Source organism: Vombatus ursinus, unplaced genomic scaffold (assembly GCF_900497805.2).
Source record: "Vombatus ursinus unplaced genomic scaffold, bare-nosed wombat genome assembly UNPS02008961.1, whole genome shotgun sequence".
Taxonomy (NCBI): domain Eukaryota; kingdom Metazoa; phylum Chordata; class Mammalia; order Diprotodontia; family Vombatidae; genus Vombatus; species Vombatus ursinus.
In genome coordinates, this window is record NW_020948739.1 from 5,607,305 (window position 1) to 5,626,131 (window position 18,827).

Below are 18,827 nucleotides of genomic sequence, written 5' to 3' on the forward strand. Positions count from 1 at the left end.
AAGAAACCGAAGGGCCCCCCCCCCCCCCGCCCCGAGCCATTGGAAAAGCTGCCACAAGTAAAACACACACACACACACACACACACACAATTCAGACACTTAACAGACTCATTCTCAAAGCCAATTTCTTCTCCTGGCTTTTTTTACACAGAATTTTAATCAAAGTCCTTTCAACTCCAGATGACAGTTGGGTCCATTTAATGTAAAGGCAAACAGTCCTATAGTCATTCCTTAATAGGCCCCAAGGGCATCAATTTGCTATTGATAGCACAATGCCCTCTAGAAAATGAGGAGCTTTGGCTATATAATCTGTAAGATTCCTTTTAACCCTAATGTTCTGTAATTCTGTTACTTGATTTTCATAGTGATGATCCTGAATTTTCAAGAAAAGGCTACATTTATTTAGTCTACTCTTCAAGTCAAGGAAGCATGTGATATCTCCTGTCATAGGATCATAGGTTTTAGAACTAGAAGGACCCTCACAGGCCATCTACTCCACCTCCCTCATTTTACAGATAAGGTAGCTGAGACTCTGAGAAGTTAAGTAACTTACCTAGGATAACATAGCTAGTAAGTGTCCTAGGCAGGATTTAAACCCAGATCTTCCTGACTCCCTAGTCTTCCATACCATGCTGCCCCTCACTGCATATGAAGGGATGCAAACAAAGCAAAGACAGTTGTACATACACATTATATATAGATAGATATGAAAACAAAAACAAAATTAATGAAACTTGACACATACGTAGTTCTTTATAAGTACATAACCATTTGCAAAGAGACACAAAAGAAATGAGGTAGGTTTTGGTTTGATTTTATAAAATTAGGTAATTTGTAGATTTATGAAAGTGCTCTGTAAACCTTAAAGAACTATATAAATGGTTGCTTTTTTTATTGTGTTAAAATGTAGTACAATTTTGTTCCTTCCTTATTTCTGCTTTAGATGTAGATGATTTCAAATTGGAAATTTGCATTGGAAATTAATGGCATGTTTGTTCAGTTATTGGTTAATTGATGCTGATTGTAAAGGATGTCTTATAGTACTAACAATTTTTTTCAATTGATGACTTGAAAAAGTACATTTTCTTTCCAATTTAAAAATTGTTTAAGTTTAGTGACTAAAAAGGAGTAAATCCTCAGCTACCTAGAACTTTGCTCTCCAAAATGATTCATTCCCTAACGGTTCTGCCTGGCGTGGATTATACTGTCTTTAACTTAAGTGGGAATCTTTGTAGCCATATCCCAACTCTAAAGCCACAGGCTTCACAGATTCTGAAGCATCTGTTGGACAAGATAATCTCTAACATGCCTTCTAATTCAATCATCTTCCATATTTATCCTTCCTCTCAAAAATTTTGGTGGCAGAAAAAAGCCAGGTTTTTTTTCCTCTTTTCACTATTGTCTTCTTTGCTTCTCCTAGTCAGTAAGCCTTTATTAATTGCCTCCTATGTTACAGGCACTGTGCTAAAAGGCAAAAACCAGTCCCTGCCTTCAAGGAGCTCACAATTTGTTGGGGAGACAACATGTAAACAAGTTATGTATGTACAAGTTATGTACAGGATGAATTGGAAGAAGTCAATAGTTTGACAGATGAGTAGAGGATGCAGTGGGATGGAGAGAGACTTGAAGCAAGGAGACCAACCAGAAGGCTATTTTTGTAGCTCAGTTGTAAGGTGATAAGGGCCTGCACCAAGGTAGTGGCAGTGGCAGAGGGAAGGGAGCTTATATGAAAGATGCTACAATGGTAGAAATGACCAGACTTGGCAAGTAGGACAGGGTTCTGAAGCTGGAGCCTCTGAACTCATTTGTTGATATTGAATTGAATTGAATTTGATACTGATTGAATTTAAAGTATTTTGATAGCTATATTTCAATATAATTGATTTCCTTTGTAATCCTCTGCTCATCTGTGAAATTAATCTTCCTAAAGCACAAATCTGACCATGTCACCCATGTATTTAATCAATCCAGTGGCTTCCTGTTACAGAGTCAAATATAAAATCCTCTGTTTGGCCAGCAAAGCCCTCCAGAAGCTGTCCCCTTTCCCAACTTTTCCAGTCTTTTTACACCTTCTATCCCCCCCACACAGCCTACAATCCAGTGACACTGGTCTACTTCTTGTTCCTCAAATGAGATTTTCCATCTCCTAACCCCAGGCATTTTCTTTGTAATTCTGTGTATTTTATTAATTTAAAAGCATTATTCTATGGAGAGGTAGATAGGTTTCACAGACTGGGGGGTGGGAAGTGGGGGTTGGGGAGAGGTTAGAGAGTAAACATTTTTATATCATTTACTATGTTCTAGGTGCTATGATAAGAGCTTTACAATTATTATCTCATTTGATCCTCACAGCAACCCTGAGAGGTAGATGCTGTTATCCTCATTTTACAGTTGAGGAAACTGAGGCAGACAGAAGTTAAGTGACTTTCCCAAGGGTCATACAGCTAGTGTCTGAAGTCATATTTGAACTCCATCCACTGCTTCACCTAGACTCTCGAAGAGATCCATTATGCAAAAAAGGTCCAGTGGCCTTAGGGGATAAAATGGCTTATTCATTAGCCCTCTATTTTGTCTAAACAAGTTAGATCTTTTACCCCAGATATTGGTTACCCTCTCTTTCTACTAAAAAACAAGAGAGTCTTTGTGATAGATGGAAGAATAATCAAGTCAGGTAAACTACAAGTTGTACCCCCCCCCCCATGTATTATTGTGTGTGTGTGTTTGGGGGGTTTTTGTTTTTCTTTTCATTCAATTTTCTTTTCTTTTCCGTTCCAAATTCTGTCCCGCTTCCCTCCCCATTACCCACCCATTGAGAAGAGAAGAAAAACAGAACCATTACAAATAGGTATAATCATGCAAAATAAATTTCCATTTTAGCCATATTCCCAAAAAAAGCAAGAAAAAGAGAAATAGAAGAAAATGATTTAGTCTTCATCAGTTCTCTTTTTGGAGGTGGATAGTATGTTTCATCATGAGTTTTGGAATTGCAATTGGTCATTGTGTTTTTCAGAGTTACTAAGTCTTTCCAAGTTGATTATTTTTAAAATATTGCCATTACTATACAAGTTTGTGCTCCTGGTTCTTTTAACTTCACTCTGAATTAGTTCACACAAGTGTTCCTAGGTGTTTCTGCAACCATCTTCTTCATCATTTCTTATAGCACAGTAGTATTCCATCTCATTCATATACCATAGCTTGTTTAGCCATTCCACAGTTTATGATCTTTGTTATACTATACGGTATACTTTTCATACCTGTTTTGTGGCTTGATAAAGGATAGAATTTCCATTCAATAGTAAGCATCTATTATGTACAGATTAGTGGCAGGTGCTAGGAGAAATGAGGATTTTGGATGAAGCTTAATCATTGCTCCAGTGAAGCTTAGAATCAAGTCAAGAAATGTGACAGTTGCTCAGGTAACAATATTATAAAGTAGTATACACGTATATGAGACAAAGTGCTATGTACATGAGGACCATATTGGGGAAAGTCCATTAAAGACTGGGAGAAGCAGGGAATGCTTCATGGAGTTGTTGTTATTTGAATTGTGCTGTTAGGAGCATAGCTTGGACTCAACAAGATGAAAAATTTCAGTCTTCTTTTTAGAAATTTGACTAGTGTACAAGTTAGCTAAAAAAATCACAGTGTTCCAAATACTAGGTTGTCATTAATGTTTTTAATAATTAATGTTAACAATAAATACTTGACTTTAGGTCTTCCCTTAAACATTTACGAGTTTTGTGATCTTTCATCAAGGCCCTTAATATCTTTCATTCTCAATTTTCTCATCATATAAGGACAGTAATAGTACCTACCTCACAAGGCTCCAATGACATAATAAATGTAAAGTGCTTTGCAAACCTTAAAGCACTATATAAAGGCTGGCTATAACGTATTATAGTACCTTATCTTTTTAAAGCACTTTCATAGGCATGATCTCAGTGTCATCCTCACAACAACCCTTTGAGGTAGGTAGGGTGTTTTCTTCAATTGACAGGGCAGGAAATTAAAATCTGGAAGCTATAGAGTCACATAAGGAGGTAGAAGTGACAATAGGCTGACTCCTAATTCAGTGCTTTTTCCACTATAGCTTTGTTCTTAAGTCATAACTAGAGTGCAGATAACTGGCTAAAATTTTGAGATTCAGTCTAGAAAGAAATTCCTGTTTCTAGATCAGTTGTTGTTATTGTTGTTGTTTTATCAGTTTCTTGGCCTTGGAGATTTAGTAAAACTGTTCAGAGGTGGCCTGTTTTTCCATCTCTAAGTAATGAAACAGCAAAAAGAACTCTCTTCCTATTAGGTATTGATGGATTTGTAGAGGGATTTGCCTCATAACTCTAGACATGAGAGTGTAAAATGTTCTAGAAATCAGGAGGGGTCACAAAGTAGGAATATGAATACCTCAATCAATAAAAAAAAGTAAACATCTGGTTTCGATTAATAGTATCAAGTTGGAAATGATTTCTTGATACTAATTGTGAAGGAATGCATTTTCATCATTGAGAAGTTAAGTGTTTTAGACAAGGTTAATTCCTCTGAATGGAAAACCTTCGCCGATTACCTCTGTGGTCAGCTTAGCCCCTGGAAATGTGAGCTCTGGGAACCAGAATTGTAGAGAATGACATTCAGTGGACTCTTTTCATCAAAGTGCTTGACATTATAGTCCCAGGCATCATTTTGTACTCAAATGGGATTTGCAAGTGTAACTAATATTTCACACGTTCAGCTTTGTTAAGATGATTTAGGACAGATAGATTTTTAGTTTGAAATTGGTGTTGATGAATTCAATGAGAATAACTAGTTTAAAAAGTCAGTACCATAAGTCACTGCCAAGATATGTACTAAATGGGATGGCAAAATTCCACACAGATAAAATTGGATTTCAGTAAAAGCCTACAGAGAAAATATGAATGCTTTGATTAGGCTCTTGCCATTTAAGTTTCAACATTTTGTTCAAAGAAAGACACACAAAAACTCTTTCCAGACCTCAGCTCCTAGATATACTGGAGAACCACTTGGAGTAACTGGATGAATATAGATGATCACCTCAGAAGTCAATTCATCAGTCTTTTGAGGAAGGTATAGATCTTTGTTTCTGCTTGAGGCTGTCAGCTGTGTCAAAAATGGATGATAGGATAAACCTCCCAATTTAAACAAGCCAGGACCCAGCACAGTGCCTTCCACATAGCACATAGTTAATAAATGTTTGTAGAATTTAATTGAGGGGGGAGAAGGAATAGGAAGGGTAGATTAAATTTTTAAAAATACTTGTTACTGAAAAAAAGAAGTAAACTGATTTTGGACCATGAAAACATTTGACTTACACCTCTATCATAGTATACCTCTCATGTTATATTTTGTATTAGAGTTATTTCCATATATGTCATATCTCCTTATTAGATTGAAAGCTCATTAAAGTCAGGGACCATTTCTTATTTAGTTTTATATCTTCCCCAGCACCTAACATGGTATTGGGCATATGAATGCTTAATAAATGTTTGTTAATTATTGAAAATTTCATATTTAGTGGAAGAACATATTGTAATATTAACTTCCCTCCCCAAATAAGATACTTCGATTCTAGGTCTATCAAAAAGGCAATAAATCATCTCTAAGTAAAAAAGGAAAAAAACAGAACCCAGTCCGATGTGAGAATAGTACCATTGCTTGCCCACAATTAACATCCCAGTGTTGAGGATAATACAATATTGATACCACCTCTAAATTTAATGCCACACCTCATAGTAACATCTTGAATATTTATGAGAAAAGTAATGTGGGATAATACCAAAGAAAGTTTTCAGAATTAGCAATTCACTGCAGTTGCTATATAGAACAATTAGTGAATGCTTAATTAGCTTTAAATTAAATTAGCTTTATAATACATTTGAGATTGACAAAACAAGAAATATTAAGTGCTTTAACTTATGTCATCATTTTCTTACCCACTATAAAAATGATCTTTCTGTGTAGAAAAACATAAATCCTTTTAGCTTTTATTTGGAAAAGTATTATATAAAAACTATGAAGTAATTTTTGTTTGTCTTCTTTGTAATCCAGTTTTTATGCATGATGATGGCCCCTCCAGCCAGTACTCTTTATAGGCAACTGGTATTCACTAACTCAGGCTAGTCTTGGATTAAAATATTTGGAAGTTTATAAATTGTGCTTATGATACTCTGAAACTAGCCTTAGAGGATTAATCTCTTGTATTTTAAGTGCAGCCCAATTGGATTCCCTCACATCAATAATAAAGTATGAAGCTTAAGTGAAGAAATTATGAGGCTGAGGAAAAGAGGTGTAGATTTAGCTTCCAGCATTGAAACAACTTTTAGTTTTCTGGAGTAATATGGTTGGTATGTGATTGTTACATCCTTAGTTGCTTTTATCCCAAATCTACTGAGACCAACTAGAAAGGTATGGCAGAAATTGTGTGATACATATTTGAATAGGGTACTTATCCACTTAGTTAAGCATCTGAATGGATCTTTGATCTTTTCTCCTCTAGGTTAAAAGAAAAACCTTCTTTACCTTCTCATCCTTTGGATTCTTCTGCATGTAAATCCTTCTTATAGTAACAGGACCTCACATTTATATAGGGTGTGAAATACTTTTTCTCACAACACTCTGAAGTAGGTAGTAAAAGTGTTATCCCCATTTTACAGATGTGGAAATTGGGGCTCAGAGAGGTTGAGACTTGCTTATAGCCATAGCTAGAGAGGCTTGAAAAGAAGATTTAAACCCAAGTCTCTTGAGTCTAAATCCAATGTTCTTTCGTTTTTGGGTTTGTTTGTTTTTTTTTTTTTTTGGCTAGGCAGTGGGGTTGAGTGACTTGCTCAGGGTCACACAGTCTGAGGTCGGATTTGAGCTCAGGTCCTCCTGAATCCAAGGCCGGTGCTCTATCCACTGCGCCAGCTAGCTGCCCCAATCCAATGTTCTTTCTACTACACTATGCTGAATCTAATACAGAATCTATTCAAGGGTTCATCCTATCTCTAAGGTAAATTTAATGCATGAACTATTTCTCACCTCTTATTCCTGATATATATGTGTTCTACCTCCTTTTCTATTCATACGTTCTTTCTTTTTCATTCAGCTACAAGTTCTTTACAGAATCTTAAAATCTGAGAGTTGGAGGAGACCTCACCAACCATCTAGTCAGACTCATACATAAAGGAATCCCCACTGTGGCATACTTGACAAACCTCTGTTTGAACATCTCTGAAGAAGGGGAACCTACCACCTTTGGAGGCAACGCATTCCATTTGTGGGCAGCTCTGATTGTTAGGAAGTTTTTCCTTACATCAAGCCTAAATTTGCCTCCCTGCATCTTCCTTCCCCCAAATGACAGGCCTTCAGTGCTTCAACACAACTTTCCTTCCCCCCAAGCCCTCTCTTCTCCAGACTCAATGTGCCCCCTTCTTGCAACTGATCCTCAGATGATCCTTACGTGCACTCAAGGCCCTTTGCTGTTCTGATTGCCCTCCTCTGGAAACCCTGCAGTTTATCAATGTCTTTCTTAAACTGTAGTGCTCAGCCCTGTATACCTGATTCTCTATTTGAGGTCTATAATATGTGATAAATATGTAAGAGAAGCACAAAGTACTATGTGTATGATATCTAAGTCTGGGAAAGACCAAAGGGGAAAAAGATTGGGAGAAGAAGGGAATTTTTCACAGAGGAGTTGGTGTTTGAACTGGGCTTTCAAAAGGATGAATAGGCCTTCCACAGCAGTACAGATTTCCTAATCTTCTTTTTAGAAAGTTGATTAGTCTATAGATTCACAAAAACCAAATATGACATTGACTGTTCTCAGTGTTTAGTTGTCATAATACTTTTTATGATTATGTAATTATATTAATAAATACCCATGTTTTAATTTTGCCACATCTGTAAAATGAGGATAATAATAGTACCTATTTCCCAGGGTTGTAGTCAGGATCAAATGAAGTAACACATGTAAAGCAATATGCAAACCTTAAAGTACGATGTAAATATTAGTTGTTATTATTGTTGTTATAATCATCATTTTTACTAATTTTGTGATCTTGGGCAAGTCACTTTATGACCTTTGGTTTCATTTATAGCTAGAATGCCAGTATGTTTATGGTTTAGGTTCTCTAGTAATATGTCATTACATCAGTCATTGGACAAAGATTTCAGATTTAGTGCCAGCAGTTAAATTAATGCTTCTATAAACATTCTAAGAGCTTTGAGATTTTTTAGTACCTCTTGGCTCTATTTTTGCCACTGTCACCATGAAAGCAGAAAGGGACTTTGTAGGACTGGGTTCCATTTTGTATTTTTATCAACTTCGTCAGTCACTGTGGCCTACAAATTTCAGTGCCTGACAGCAGACTTTTTGATAAGCATCTCTGAACTAGCTAGACTAGCCATCAGACAGCAGACAGTCTTTTGCTCGACCTGTTCTTGAAGTCCTTCCAGTGTTGTAGAACATGCTAGAATTATATCTCAATGGGCTAACTTTCAGTCCAAAGTTAGGATTGGGCATGGCATCTAAGTAAGTAAATTACTTGTATTTCATCCTCAGAGAAAGCATCTTAGGCAGAATTGAAGTTCTTCATGATTTCATAATCCTCCTTATCAAGAACTTCAGACTCATTTGTTGATGCACCCAAAAGACATTCCAAAGCTTTGAATCAGACTTACAAGTTAAACTTGCCCAGTTACTGTGAGCAACTAGATAACTTATTTGGGCTACTGAGAAAGAGAACTGCATTGCTATCCTGGGATGACTTTTTGTTTTGATTTGTTTTTTAAGATTATAGGCAGCTGTGTTCACAGAGAATAAGCCAGAGATGATTATGGTAGGTAGAGAAAAGCCTGCAATCCAGAACCATACTGCCAAATGCTTACAGTTAAGTTATAAATTGTACATCTGTATTGGCAAGAAAGGTTGGTTAGGTGCACAATATTTAGAATTGTGAATATGCAGAAAGGGATGGTTACTTATAAAGGGAAGGCTGCAGCGATTCCCTAGAACCATAATAGATGCTGTATAAAAAAGGCAGCTTTCAGCAGACAGCATCATTCTGACGATATTGTTTTGCTCTGGAAGTACATGAACCTGTTATAGCACATGCTCATCAAAGTCATCAGCTCACAGTCTTCCCCCATCCTTCTGTAGCCCACTAGGTCACCATTCATCATGGAGTTCAAAGTGCTAAGTGGAAGAAGGGATGTGAAGGAACCCAAGGTCGTTCTCCAATGTCTGATTTCTGAGATTGATGGGTACCCTGCTTGTTGACCTTGTCCCTCCAAAGTCCCTTTATGTATTAGTAGTTTTGACCTCACTGAATTTTTTTTTCCCAGTTCTGTCATAGTGCTTCATTGTTCTTTCTCACTTGACTGTTTTATGAGGTAAAATCTAATCTGGGCCCAAAACATGTCACAAGATGAGCTCTGAAAAGTAAAACAAGTACAAGTACAGAATAAAAGAGATGCCAAATATTAATTCCACTTAGTTTAGTTGTTCAGGATAAAAATTCCCGTGTCCATTCTTAAGCAACTTGGCTGTACCAAGCGTTATACTTTATCCTTGGAATTTTTAAATTCCTGCATATTTTAGTGTCTGAATTAATACCTGAATTGTTTTCTCTGAGCCTTCAAGATCTTGAAATAACCACTCCTTTTCCTTTTGCCTCCACTTGCCCTTTCATGGGCCAAAATTGTCTTCCCCAGGCCTGACCATCACTCTGACTCTTCAGGGTCATATAGTCATGACACTGGACTTGAGAGGCCAGCTAGCCTAACCCTTCTCCTTTTCTAGATGAGATGGCCTTTGCTGATTAAGCAGCCTGTCCTCCAAACATACCACCTTTTCCATTATATCTGGCAGAAACACCTTTCTGTCCAAGCCAGAAGGAGATTAAGGTAATTTCCTTTCCTCTCAGTAGGCATAATACCTCTTGATTTCAGTGAAATGTTTGTGACAGGGCAGGGTCTTTTAACAACCTAAAAAATGGACCTTGACCGTGCCACTGTTGTAAGCCCAACCTGAAGCAGGTGACTGAATCCGATGACAAGGTCATTTTCAACCATAGAGATATAGGAGGACAGAGGGGAAGTTCCCTTCTCCTGTGGGTACCTGAAAAAGCAATTACATCTCATATAGTTAAAGGGTAAGAAATTTGTCCAGCAATTAACTTTATGGCTTTTTCAAGCCCTTATATAGAGAGATATTTCCTGCTTCTACCTATTTGCCTTTCCTTCAAAATATTTAACTTTGAAGGTCCTGGTTTTCATCATTTTAGGGAGTCTCTGGAGAAAACCATGTAGCCTTTCCATTGGCTACTATTACCCTTTCAAAGACTGCTGGCCAATTTAACAGTAGGTTTTGAAGTTCCTGTTGCTGGCCTGCTTTCTTTTCCCCACACACAGCTCACCATCCCCCCTCCCTTTGCTGTATATAGGCCTTCTCCAGGGCCTAGCAGGCACCCCATTTTCCATGCCTCACAGAATCCCTCTCTTCCTGCAGCTCAGGCACTCTAGAAAAAAGGTCAGACCTGGAGATGGAAAGTTGAGAATCACCTGTTTATAACTCTTCCTGCAGCTCAAGCAAAACTCTAGAGAGAGTTTTCTTAGATCATCTTAACTGCTTGTACCCTTCCTCCCAAACTACCTTGTGTTTAACTTTTTAATAGCACTAGTGTGCCGGGCCTGGAGTCAGAAAGACCTGAATTTACATCTGGCCTCAGACGCTTATTAGCTGTGTGACCTTGAGCAAGTCACTTAAGCTCTGTCTGCCTCATTTTCCTCAACTGTAAAATGGGGACAATAATTGTACATACTCCCCAGGGTTATATAAGGATCAAAGGAGATGATGTTTTTAAAATGCTTAGCAAGTGCATGACACATGTTAGGTGACATATAAATGTTAGTCATTGTTGTTTATAACAGTGCCTCTCACATAGTAGTCCTTTTATAATTATTTGTTGAATTGAGTTTTTTTGAACATAACACTCTTGGCTACCCTTCCTTTTGAATGGTCACTTTTGTCTTAGCTTCAAAGATATCAAAAAAGGATCCTGATTTTCTTCCTCCCTTTATAACTGACCTTTCTCAGTTTTCTTTTTTGGCTCTTTTTTCCAAAACTTTCCAAGATTCTATTGTCAACTTTCTCCTCTTCCCTCTCTACATTCTTTACCTTGGCAAGCTCATTTCTCCCACAGCCTCAACCATCACTTATAAACAGGTGATTCTCAACTTTCCGTCTCCAGATCTGACCTTTCTTCTAAGCCCCAGACTCCCATCTTGATCTTCATCCAAAGTTTACCTTTTACCAGGGTGAACTCAGGTAAGACACTCACCTCCTCTGCTAAATTAGGAGTTTGGACTTGATCATCTCTACAATCCTTCCCACTCTGCATCCTACGATCCTGTGATCTTTCTCCTAGGACAAATCCATCTTGCTTATGCATTGATCTGGTCATTTCTTTCCTTTTAAAAAGTCTCCTGGGGTTCCCTCTTGTCTCCTACTTCAGTAGGGGGATGTGACACATACACACATATATAAGACACAAAATAATAGACGTTAAGCAGACTGGTGGTGCCTTTTTCCACCACTTATTTTTAAGCTTCCACAGTATGTTATTCTTCAAAAGAAATAAAGAATGCGCTGTCTTATTCACAAATTTAATAAATATCTATTAGGTGCCCACTCTGTGTAAGGTACAATCCTACATGCTACAAATACAAAGACAAAACTAAAATGGATTATCACAGAAACCCAGCGTGGAGAGGAAGCTCAGAAGCCATTTAGACCATCCCATACCTGAATACGAATTAGCAAGTGGATGGCCAATCCTTTCTTGAAGACACCTAGTGAGGAGGAAATAGTCACTGCCCCAAGGAGCTTATATTCTGTCTTTTTCTTGTGCAGCGTGTATGTTTGTTAAGGAGAGAAGATCTGTGCATATGAAATAGTTAAGTGGCATGACAAGGCAGTCTACGATAAGTGCCAAAATGAGTGTTATACATAATAATATGTTAATATGGAAGATCAGAGTAGGCAGAAACAGGTAAGAAGGCTTCATGGAAGAGATAGGATTTCCTCGCTGTGTTACACTGTTCTGGTGATAGTCACACTGAAAAAGGAATACGCCCTTATGATTCTAATAACTCCAGGTTAGCCTTGCCATTTATAGATCTTTGTTCTGTCCTGGCCCTTTGTTCATAGATCATCACTCTCTGGGTCACAGGCTCATTCTCTTGTGGGGAAGATTAGGGTTGTCTCTAGATACTGCTCCCCCTCCTTGGGCTTCTTCATGTCTGCTGTGCTAGCTACAGACCAGGGATGTGTTGGGTACTGTTCTTGTCCCTATAGTTTCATAAGCCACTTGGGCAACAACAGTACGGTTTGAAACAGTTTTGTCATCTGAGTTTCTCGTTATTAAAATAATTCAAGATTTTATACTGGAAAATTCTTTCATTTATAAGCCAGGGTTCTGCCTGCATAAATTTTTGCTTTCCCTCTGCCCCTTAGGAAAGTAATTCTTACAGGGTTTTGTTTTTGTTTTTTCTTTTCCCTCCCAGAAATGAAAACCCTTCAAAGACTTTGCCTTTCATTTGTTTTCTTGTGGTTCAGTATAAGCAGTTTTTTGCAAACTAAATTTGTACATCTTTAAATATAAAAATGCTTTTGTTTTTTCTCTTACTACCTTCATAGTCTCTAAACTAAAGTTTTTCACTCATCAATTATTTAACCCAGCAGATATTTGTTGAATGCATACTATGCACAAGGCATTCTGTTAAGGACTCTGGATGATATAAAGAGTAAAACAAAAATACAAATACAAAGGAGTAAAAAGAGGGTCTTGCCCTCATTGAACTTCCAGTCCAATAAATTGAAAGTAGCTCATCATTATTTTCCCAAAATACTAAATACTACTCAGCAGCCACCTAAAATTTCCTAAAGTAGCTATGGGGCTGCAGAAGAATTCTAATTCTCTGTTATATATTTCTTCCTGCTTAGAAATCTTATGGGATTATTCTTTTATTTGAATTAGGTATAAAGGGATCCAAGAAGTTTAGCTTTGCATCTGAACTTCTGGATGTTTGAACTAACTACTGAATCTTATGAGATCCATTTATTATAAGTCGAGAGGTCTTGCTTGCTTCCAAGAGCCATCATTCAGCATGTTAGGAACCAGCAGCACCAGAGAATACTGTGAACATTGGCAATGGCCCATGAATCTGACCTGTTTTGGCAGTCTGGTGGGAAAAGGGGGAGTGTTAAAATATAGATGTTCGAAGTTTGGAGGTTTTTTTTTTTTTATTTCTATGCCTGCCACCCATAATTGTCCCATAAATTCTGTCTCTTCCTTTTGGTGCCTAGGTTAGATTGAAATCTATACATAGCTGTGTCCATATAAGAAAATTTGCAAAAATATAGCAGCTATAACTAATTCTAGCAGATCCATCAGCTCCCATTTATGAGCAGTGAACACTGAGTTCCATTCTGCCAAAACCCTCATGTTAAAAGTAACTACATGTAGGCTACTTTTTATAGTGCATTGTGGTGATGAACAAATGGAAGAAACATTTGAAAACCTATGGAATTGTTTATTCTAAACATACTTAAATTGAGGCCAGAACACATTATACATGTTTCTCATACTTTTAGAATTGTTCATCTGGATATGATACCAATGTGTATATTTTGGGATAATTTTTTGGATTTAGGATGGCAACGTTTGATTTAGTAGTTTAAAGTTAAATTGTAGCATTGTTGATTACTGGCATGGTTCTTTTTTTCTGACTTTGAATGGCTAACCCCCAACTTCTAAAAACCCTAAAAAAGGTATCTGTGCTTTTTGTCGACATAAGAAAGTCCCGCTGAGGAACGTTTTCCCCCCCCACCACCCCTGAAGCAGATTTCGAGCGATCTGTGACTAAGGAGGTTAATCCTAGGCATGTGAGTTAAGTGACTTAACCTAAGGTCCCCTGGCTAGTGAGTGTCAGTGATGAAATCTGAGCCAAAGTCATCCTGACTCTGAGCCGAACACTGTAACTATTACACTGTACTTTCTCTGCTTTTATAATTTAGTATAAATGAATTTTTCGGCTAACACTGCCTCGTAGTGTTTTTTCAAGCTTTTATACTATGTGTTCCTGTGTTCACTGCTCATAAGAGATGCCAGGATAGGCCTTAGAAAAATTTACCATATCAGAGATTGCAGTTAGTAAGAGGAAAATCCATCCAAAGCATACTTCATATTGCTATTTTATCACTGATCTCATTGACCTCTACAAATTTAAAGACATGTATGTGTATATACACACATGTATACCTATATATACATATTTATATACATACATAACCTATATATACAACTGATAGTAATAATATTGACATGTATATTATTAAATTTACAAGTGCTTTATATAAATTATCTCACTTGAGCTTTACAACAACCCTGCAAGGTAGGTGATGAACTTTAAATAGTAAAATGTGGGAGTTCAGAAATGAAAGCACTTATAACATCCGGTTTTTTCTAACATAAAAGCAATAATTTTGCTTTGTTAAAGTGATTTTTATGTTGGATATAATAAGTAAATTATTAGCACCTTTATTTTGGGATGGATATATTTTTAGGAAAAGAGGAAGGATAGGTTGCTATGATGTATATATGCCTGTTAAAACAACTGTATCTATCTTTTTATATAATATATATGGCTATTGATAGATCTATCCATCCAGATAAGATAGATCTATATCTATCATTATATGTGTCTATAATGAGAATTCCTTTTAGGTATGAAATAGACTGAATAGTTACTGAAGTCCTTTCCAGTTCTCAAGCTCTATGATTCTGTGATATATGTGTTTATGTGAATATATATGTGCAAAAATATACACATATACATATATACACACATATCTGTGTTTGTGTGTTTTACTACTCTGAAATGTATATATCTTGTACAGTAAAGGTGTACTAATGTTGCAAAACAGAATCCAAATGTAAATAACTTGTATTTTATGTTCTCAGAGGTGTAAGCACTCATTCGATATTTGTTGAAAGATCTCCCCATACTTTTTTATCCATCCTGTTCACTCCCATCTTTCCGAACCTGATTCAAAATTAAAATCCTTCAAGGAGCACTGACTAATCTGACTTACCCCATTCTTATCAGTCTTTTGCTCCATGTATCCCCAGCACTTGTGGACAGAAACTTTCCTTTCTACGTCTTTTGTATCTCCCATCAGAACTGTGCTGAGAATATGGGATCGCTCCGCTCTGGGGATTAGGCAGCCAGGGGTTACAGCCATGGAAGAGGGGTTTCAGAGTTTCAAGGGCTGTCAAAGGCATTGTCATCCAATGTAGACTAAACAAGAAGGATAATAACCCAGAGCAGGGAGGAGGTGGTGGCAAACGGTGACCTACCATGACCAAATAAAATTAGTGTGAACGTGTACTGTACTCCCATTCCCCATCTCCCTTCCTGTTACAGCAGCCTCCTTCCTACACCTTTTCAGGCTGCTGCTACATATAATTCTGATTTCTGTATGATTTTTTCTACGTAAAAAGGTTGGAGAGAGGAAGAGGAAGCATATAGTGTGACCCCTCATCCTCCCAGCCTTGGTCCTGTTTCCTAGGACACCTAGACCAGGGCTCAAAGCAGAGAAATATTGCTGAATGACCTACTGGTTGAGGGAGAGGGCTGGGAAGGGGGTAGATAATCAGGAACAATAGATAAGCAAAAACTCATATTTAGTTGGTATTGGGAGGCTCTGTGTTTCTTGCAACAGATTTATCTTCCAAATCACATTTGGCTCAAGCTGATATGAAAATTAATTTGCATTCCCAAAGCACACCTGATTTAGGGTGGCCTCAGAGTATTAGAGTGGGTAGCCAACCTAGGAAGAGGAATTTACTGCAGGTAAATTTATGGAAGATAGTCAACACATTCATTATCAAGAGATGACTTCAGAATAATAATTATAGAAGATTTTATGACATCGTAAAATAACCATAGTTTTAGCTTCTTGTTGCTATTTTAAAAACAACAAAAAAAAAATAGAAAAACAGTCACTTCATTTGTAAAGTGACATAAAGCTAGAGGTAGTGAACCTTTTTTTTTTTTTTTAATTATTTCCCACAGCTCTGAAAGTGAATCTGGCTCTCAAAGTGCTTGTGATCAGCTTGTAACACCAACAGCCCTGGCTGCCTGTACTCGAGTGGACTCCTGCTTTACTCCGTGGTTTGTGCCATCCCTCACTGTCTCTCTCCAGTGCGCTCACCTAGAATTCCGTTTGTGTCATCACCTTGATCAGTTGGGCACAGGTACTCTCTATTCCGAGACAGAATGCAAACCTTTTCATCTTTCTTACTTAGTTTTGCTAGTTCTGAGTCACACTGTTCATTAACAGTTGCCCTGGTAACTTACTTCCAGGAAGTGCAAAGGAGAAGGGTTTCAATTTCAAATTGATGCCTTCTGTTGCCTGTATTAGGAGCCTTCCATGCCCAGAATGCTGTGGTTGCCGATTGCCTTTCCCATGGGACTGACTATTTTTAGAAGTGCCATTCGTTTTCCCTGGAACAGGGAGGAGCATTGCCAAGTCTGTCCAGCAGCAGTGGCTGTGGCCACATGAGGCAGCAGGCATGTCCAGCAGGTGTTCCCTGTCTTTTCAAAAAGCTTATAGATTTTTTGTTTTCCACCAATACTATCGAGCTAGTACATTTTACAGTACTCTTGAAATGCTTTAAGATTTTGGAGCTTCTGTAATAAGGATTTTTGAGAAATCTATAAGAATTACAGGTTTCACTGTTATTCCAATTATAAGCTTTTTGAAGGAGATGCATCTGTTTTTGTTCAGTGTGCTGTGTCATTGCATTAATGGCATAGACATTCCAGAAGTACTTCACTATATTGCCTGATTTCAAATGCAGGAACACTGTCTGTAGGAGATAGACAAATACCTCAGATAACTTGAGCAGTTTTATAGGTTTTGATTTAAATTTTTCTATGATCCAAGAATAGCCTCTGACATACTTACTAATGTTAATGTTCCTAATCAGATAGTTACTTGTAAATCATTTTTGACTGTACTCTATCATTCTAGTTAATGCATTCTGATACCAGGTGTTAGGACTTTCTTCAACTTACACACAGTGGAAAAAGCAAAAATCAGATTAAAACCAAACACAGCTGCTGGGAGCCATGTTGCCTTTTCAGAAAGAAAAAGGGGGGGGGGGGAATTAAACTGCTTTTTAAAAAAAATACTCTCTAGAAGAAACTCATGTTTTTGAGAGTGGCCGAGATGTACAAGGTAGTTCTATAGGACTCTCCTTACCTTTTGGGAATTTTACTTTTTGTATTTGGGAGTCAATATTCCGCTGTGAGAATAAGGGATTCATTGATTGGTAGTTATGGGAGAGGACTCCCAAAATACTGGAGCCTCAGTAAGGCTTTCTTTTAAAACTCAGCTCCAGATATAAAATATACTTTCTGAAAAGGGAACATGTTGTCTTAAACAAACAGTAGGCTCCTTATTTCAATTTAGAAAAAATTGAAAATTCAACTTTCTTAAGTGTCATCTAACCCTGTGTATCATACTGTTTTCCTTTTCCAAAGTAAAACTTTTTACAAACTGAAAGCTCATATGTTTTGCCCCACAATGTATGGTCACCTCTTCTAAATTTGTTGTTTCCCTTGCTTGTTTGTTTTCTTCATAGTTTCACCACAGTACCTACAGCCATTCATCTCTGATAAGAACCTGCCAGCTGAGCTAGAATACATGATTCTCTCCTTTAGAGAACCACATGTTTATCTCAGGCAGTGGAACGATGGAGCAGTCTGTCAGGAGTTCCAGTTCTCTACTCAAGCTGATTGCAAACTCCTGGAGTGCAGAAATGTTACCATGCAGAGTGTGGTGAAACCCTTCAGCATCTATGGACAGATTGCAGTTTCTGAGGCAGCAGAAAAACTTCTGGATTGTACTGTGATAGTTGATTCTATATTTGTAAACTTTGGGCAGCATGCAGTTCATTCTCTAAACACTGCAGTACAAGCTTGGCAACAGGTATGCACATTCCATAGCCGTTTCCAAAATGACCATGTTTAATTTTCAATTGTATGCTATGTCAGATGAGTCAGAACCAAACTACAATGTGACAGAATGAAGTGGATGGGCACTAGAATATTTGGCGCCTGTTTCCACACTGGCAAAGCAACCCACATTATTTTTTAGAACTCTAGAGAATATGGGTCCTCTACACATGCACTGGATATTATGCCCACATTTTTGTGACTGATGTGCCACATCTGTGTATAAAGTACCCTATTCCCCAGAATTTTTTCCAAGTACTTTATAGTTTCAGTTTGTCAAAGTTTCAATCAGGCTACTTAGTGTACTCTTAGGGACTGTTAGAAGAATGAAACACCAGTGTGGGTCTTTAAGATATTAGGCACTTCATGCACACACACACACACACACACACAGACACACACACAGACACACACACAGACACACACACACACAGACACACACACACACACACACACACACCCCAAGATGAGTTCTATGTGATATGCAAGTACAATGTAGTTTCTTTCCCTTGCCTCTGTTAACTTTCCATTCTTTCAATGTACCATGAGGAGGCTGAGTGCATGAATCAACTTTACACCCAACTGCTTCTTCATAATATTTTTTCAATTTTACCCCTTTCCATAAGTCAGCCTATATTGAAAAGAAGTGAAATGTTTGTAATGTCTGTCACATTTAAATTTTAATGGAAATAAGTACCTTCAGCTCCCAGTAGCATGTAATTCATTTAACTGTATCATATGACAAGTAACAC

General features: G+C 37.5%; 1 protein-coding gene across 3 annotated transcripts in view; it reads left to right on the forward strand.

Annotated features, from left to right (window-relative positions):
- Positions 1–18,827, forward strand: part of VPS13B (vacuolar protein sorting 13 homolog B) — a 1,004,773-nt gene that overhangs the window by 867,218 nt on the left and 118,728 nt on the right. For all 3 annotated transcript variants that reach the window (XM_027849971.1, XM_027849973.1, XM_027849972.1), the window contains exons 41-42: positions 16,129–16,310; positions 17,703–18,049. In XM_027849971.1, the coding sequence (XP_027705772.1) occupies positions 16,129–16,310; positions 17,703–18,049 (529 nt within the window). The remainder of the gene's footprint in view (positions 1–16,128; positions 16,311–17,702; positions 18,050–18,827) is intronic.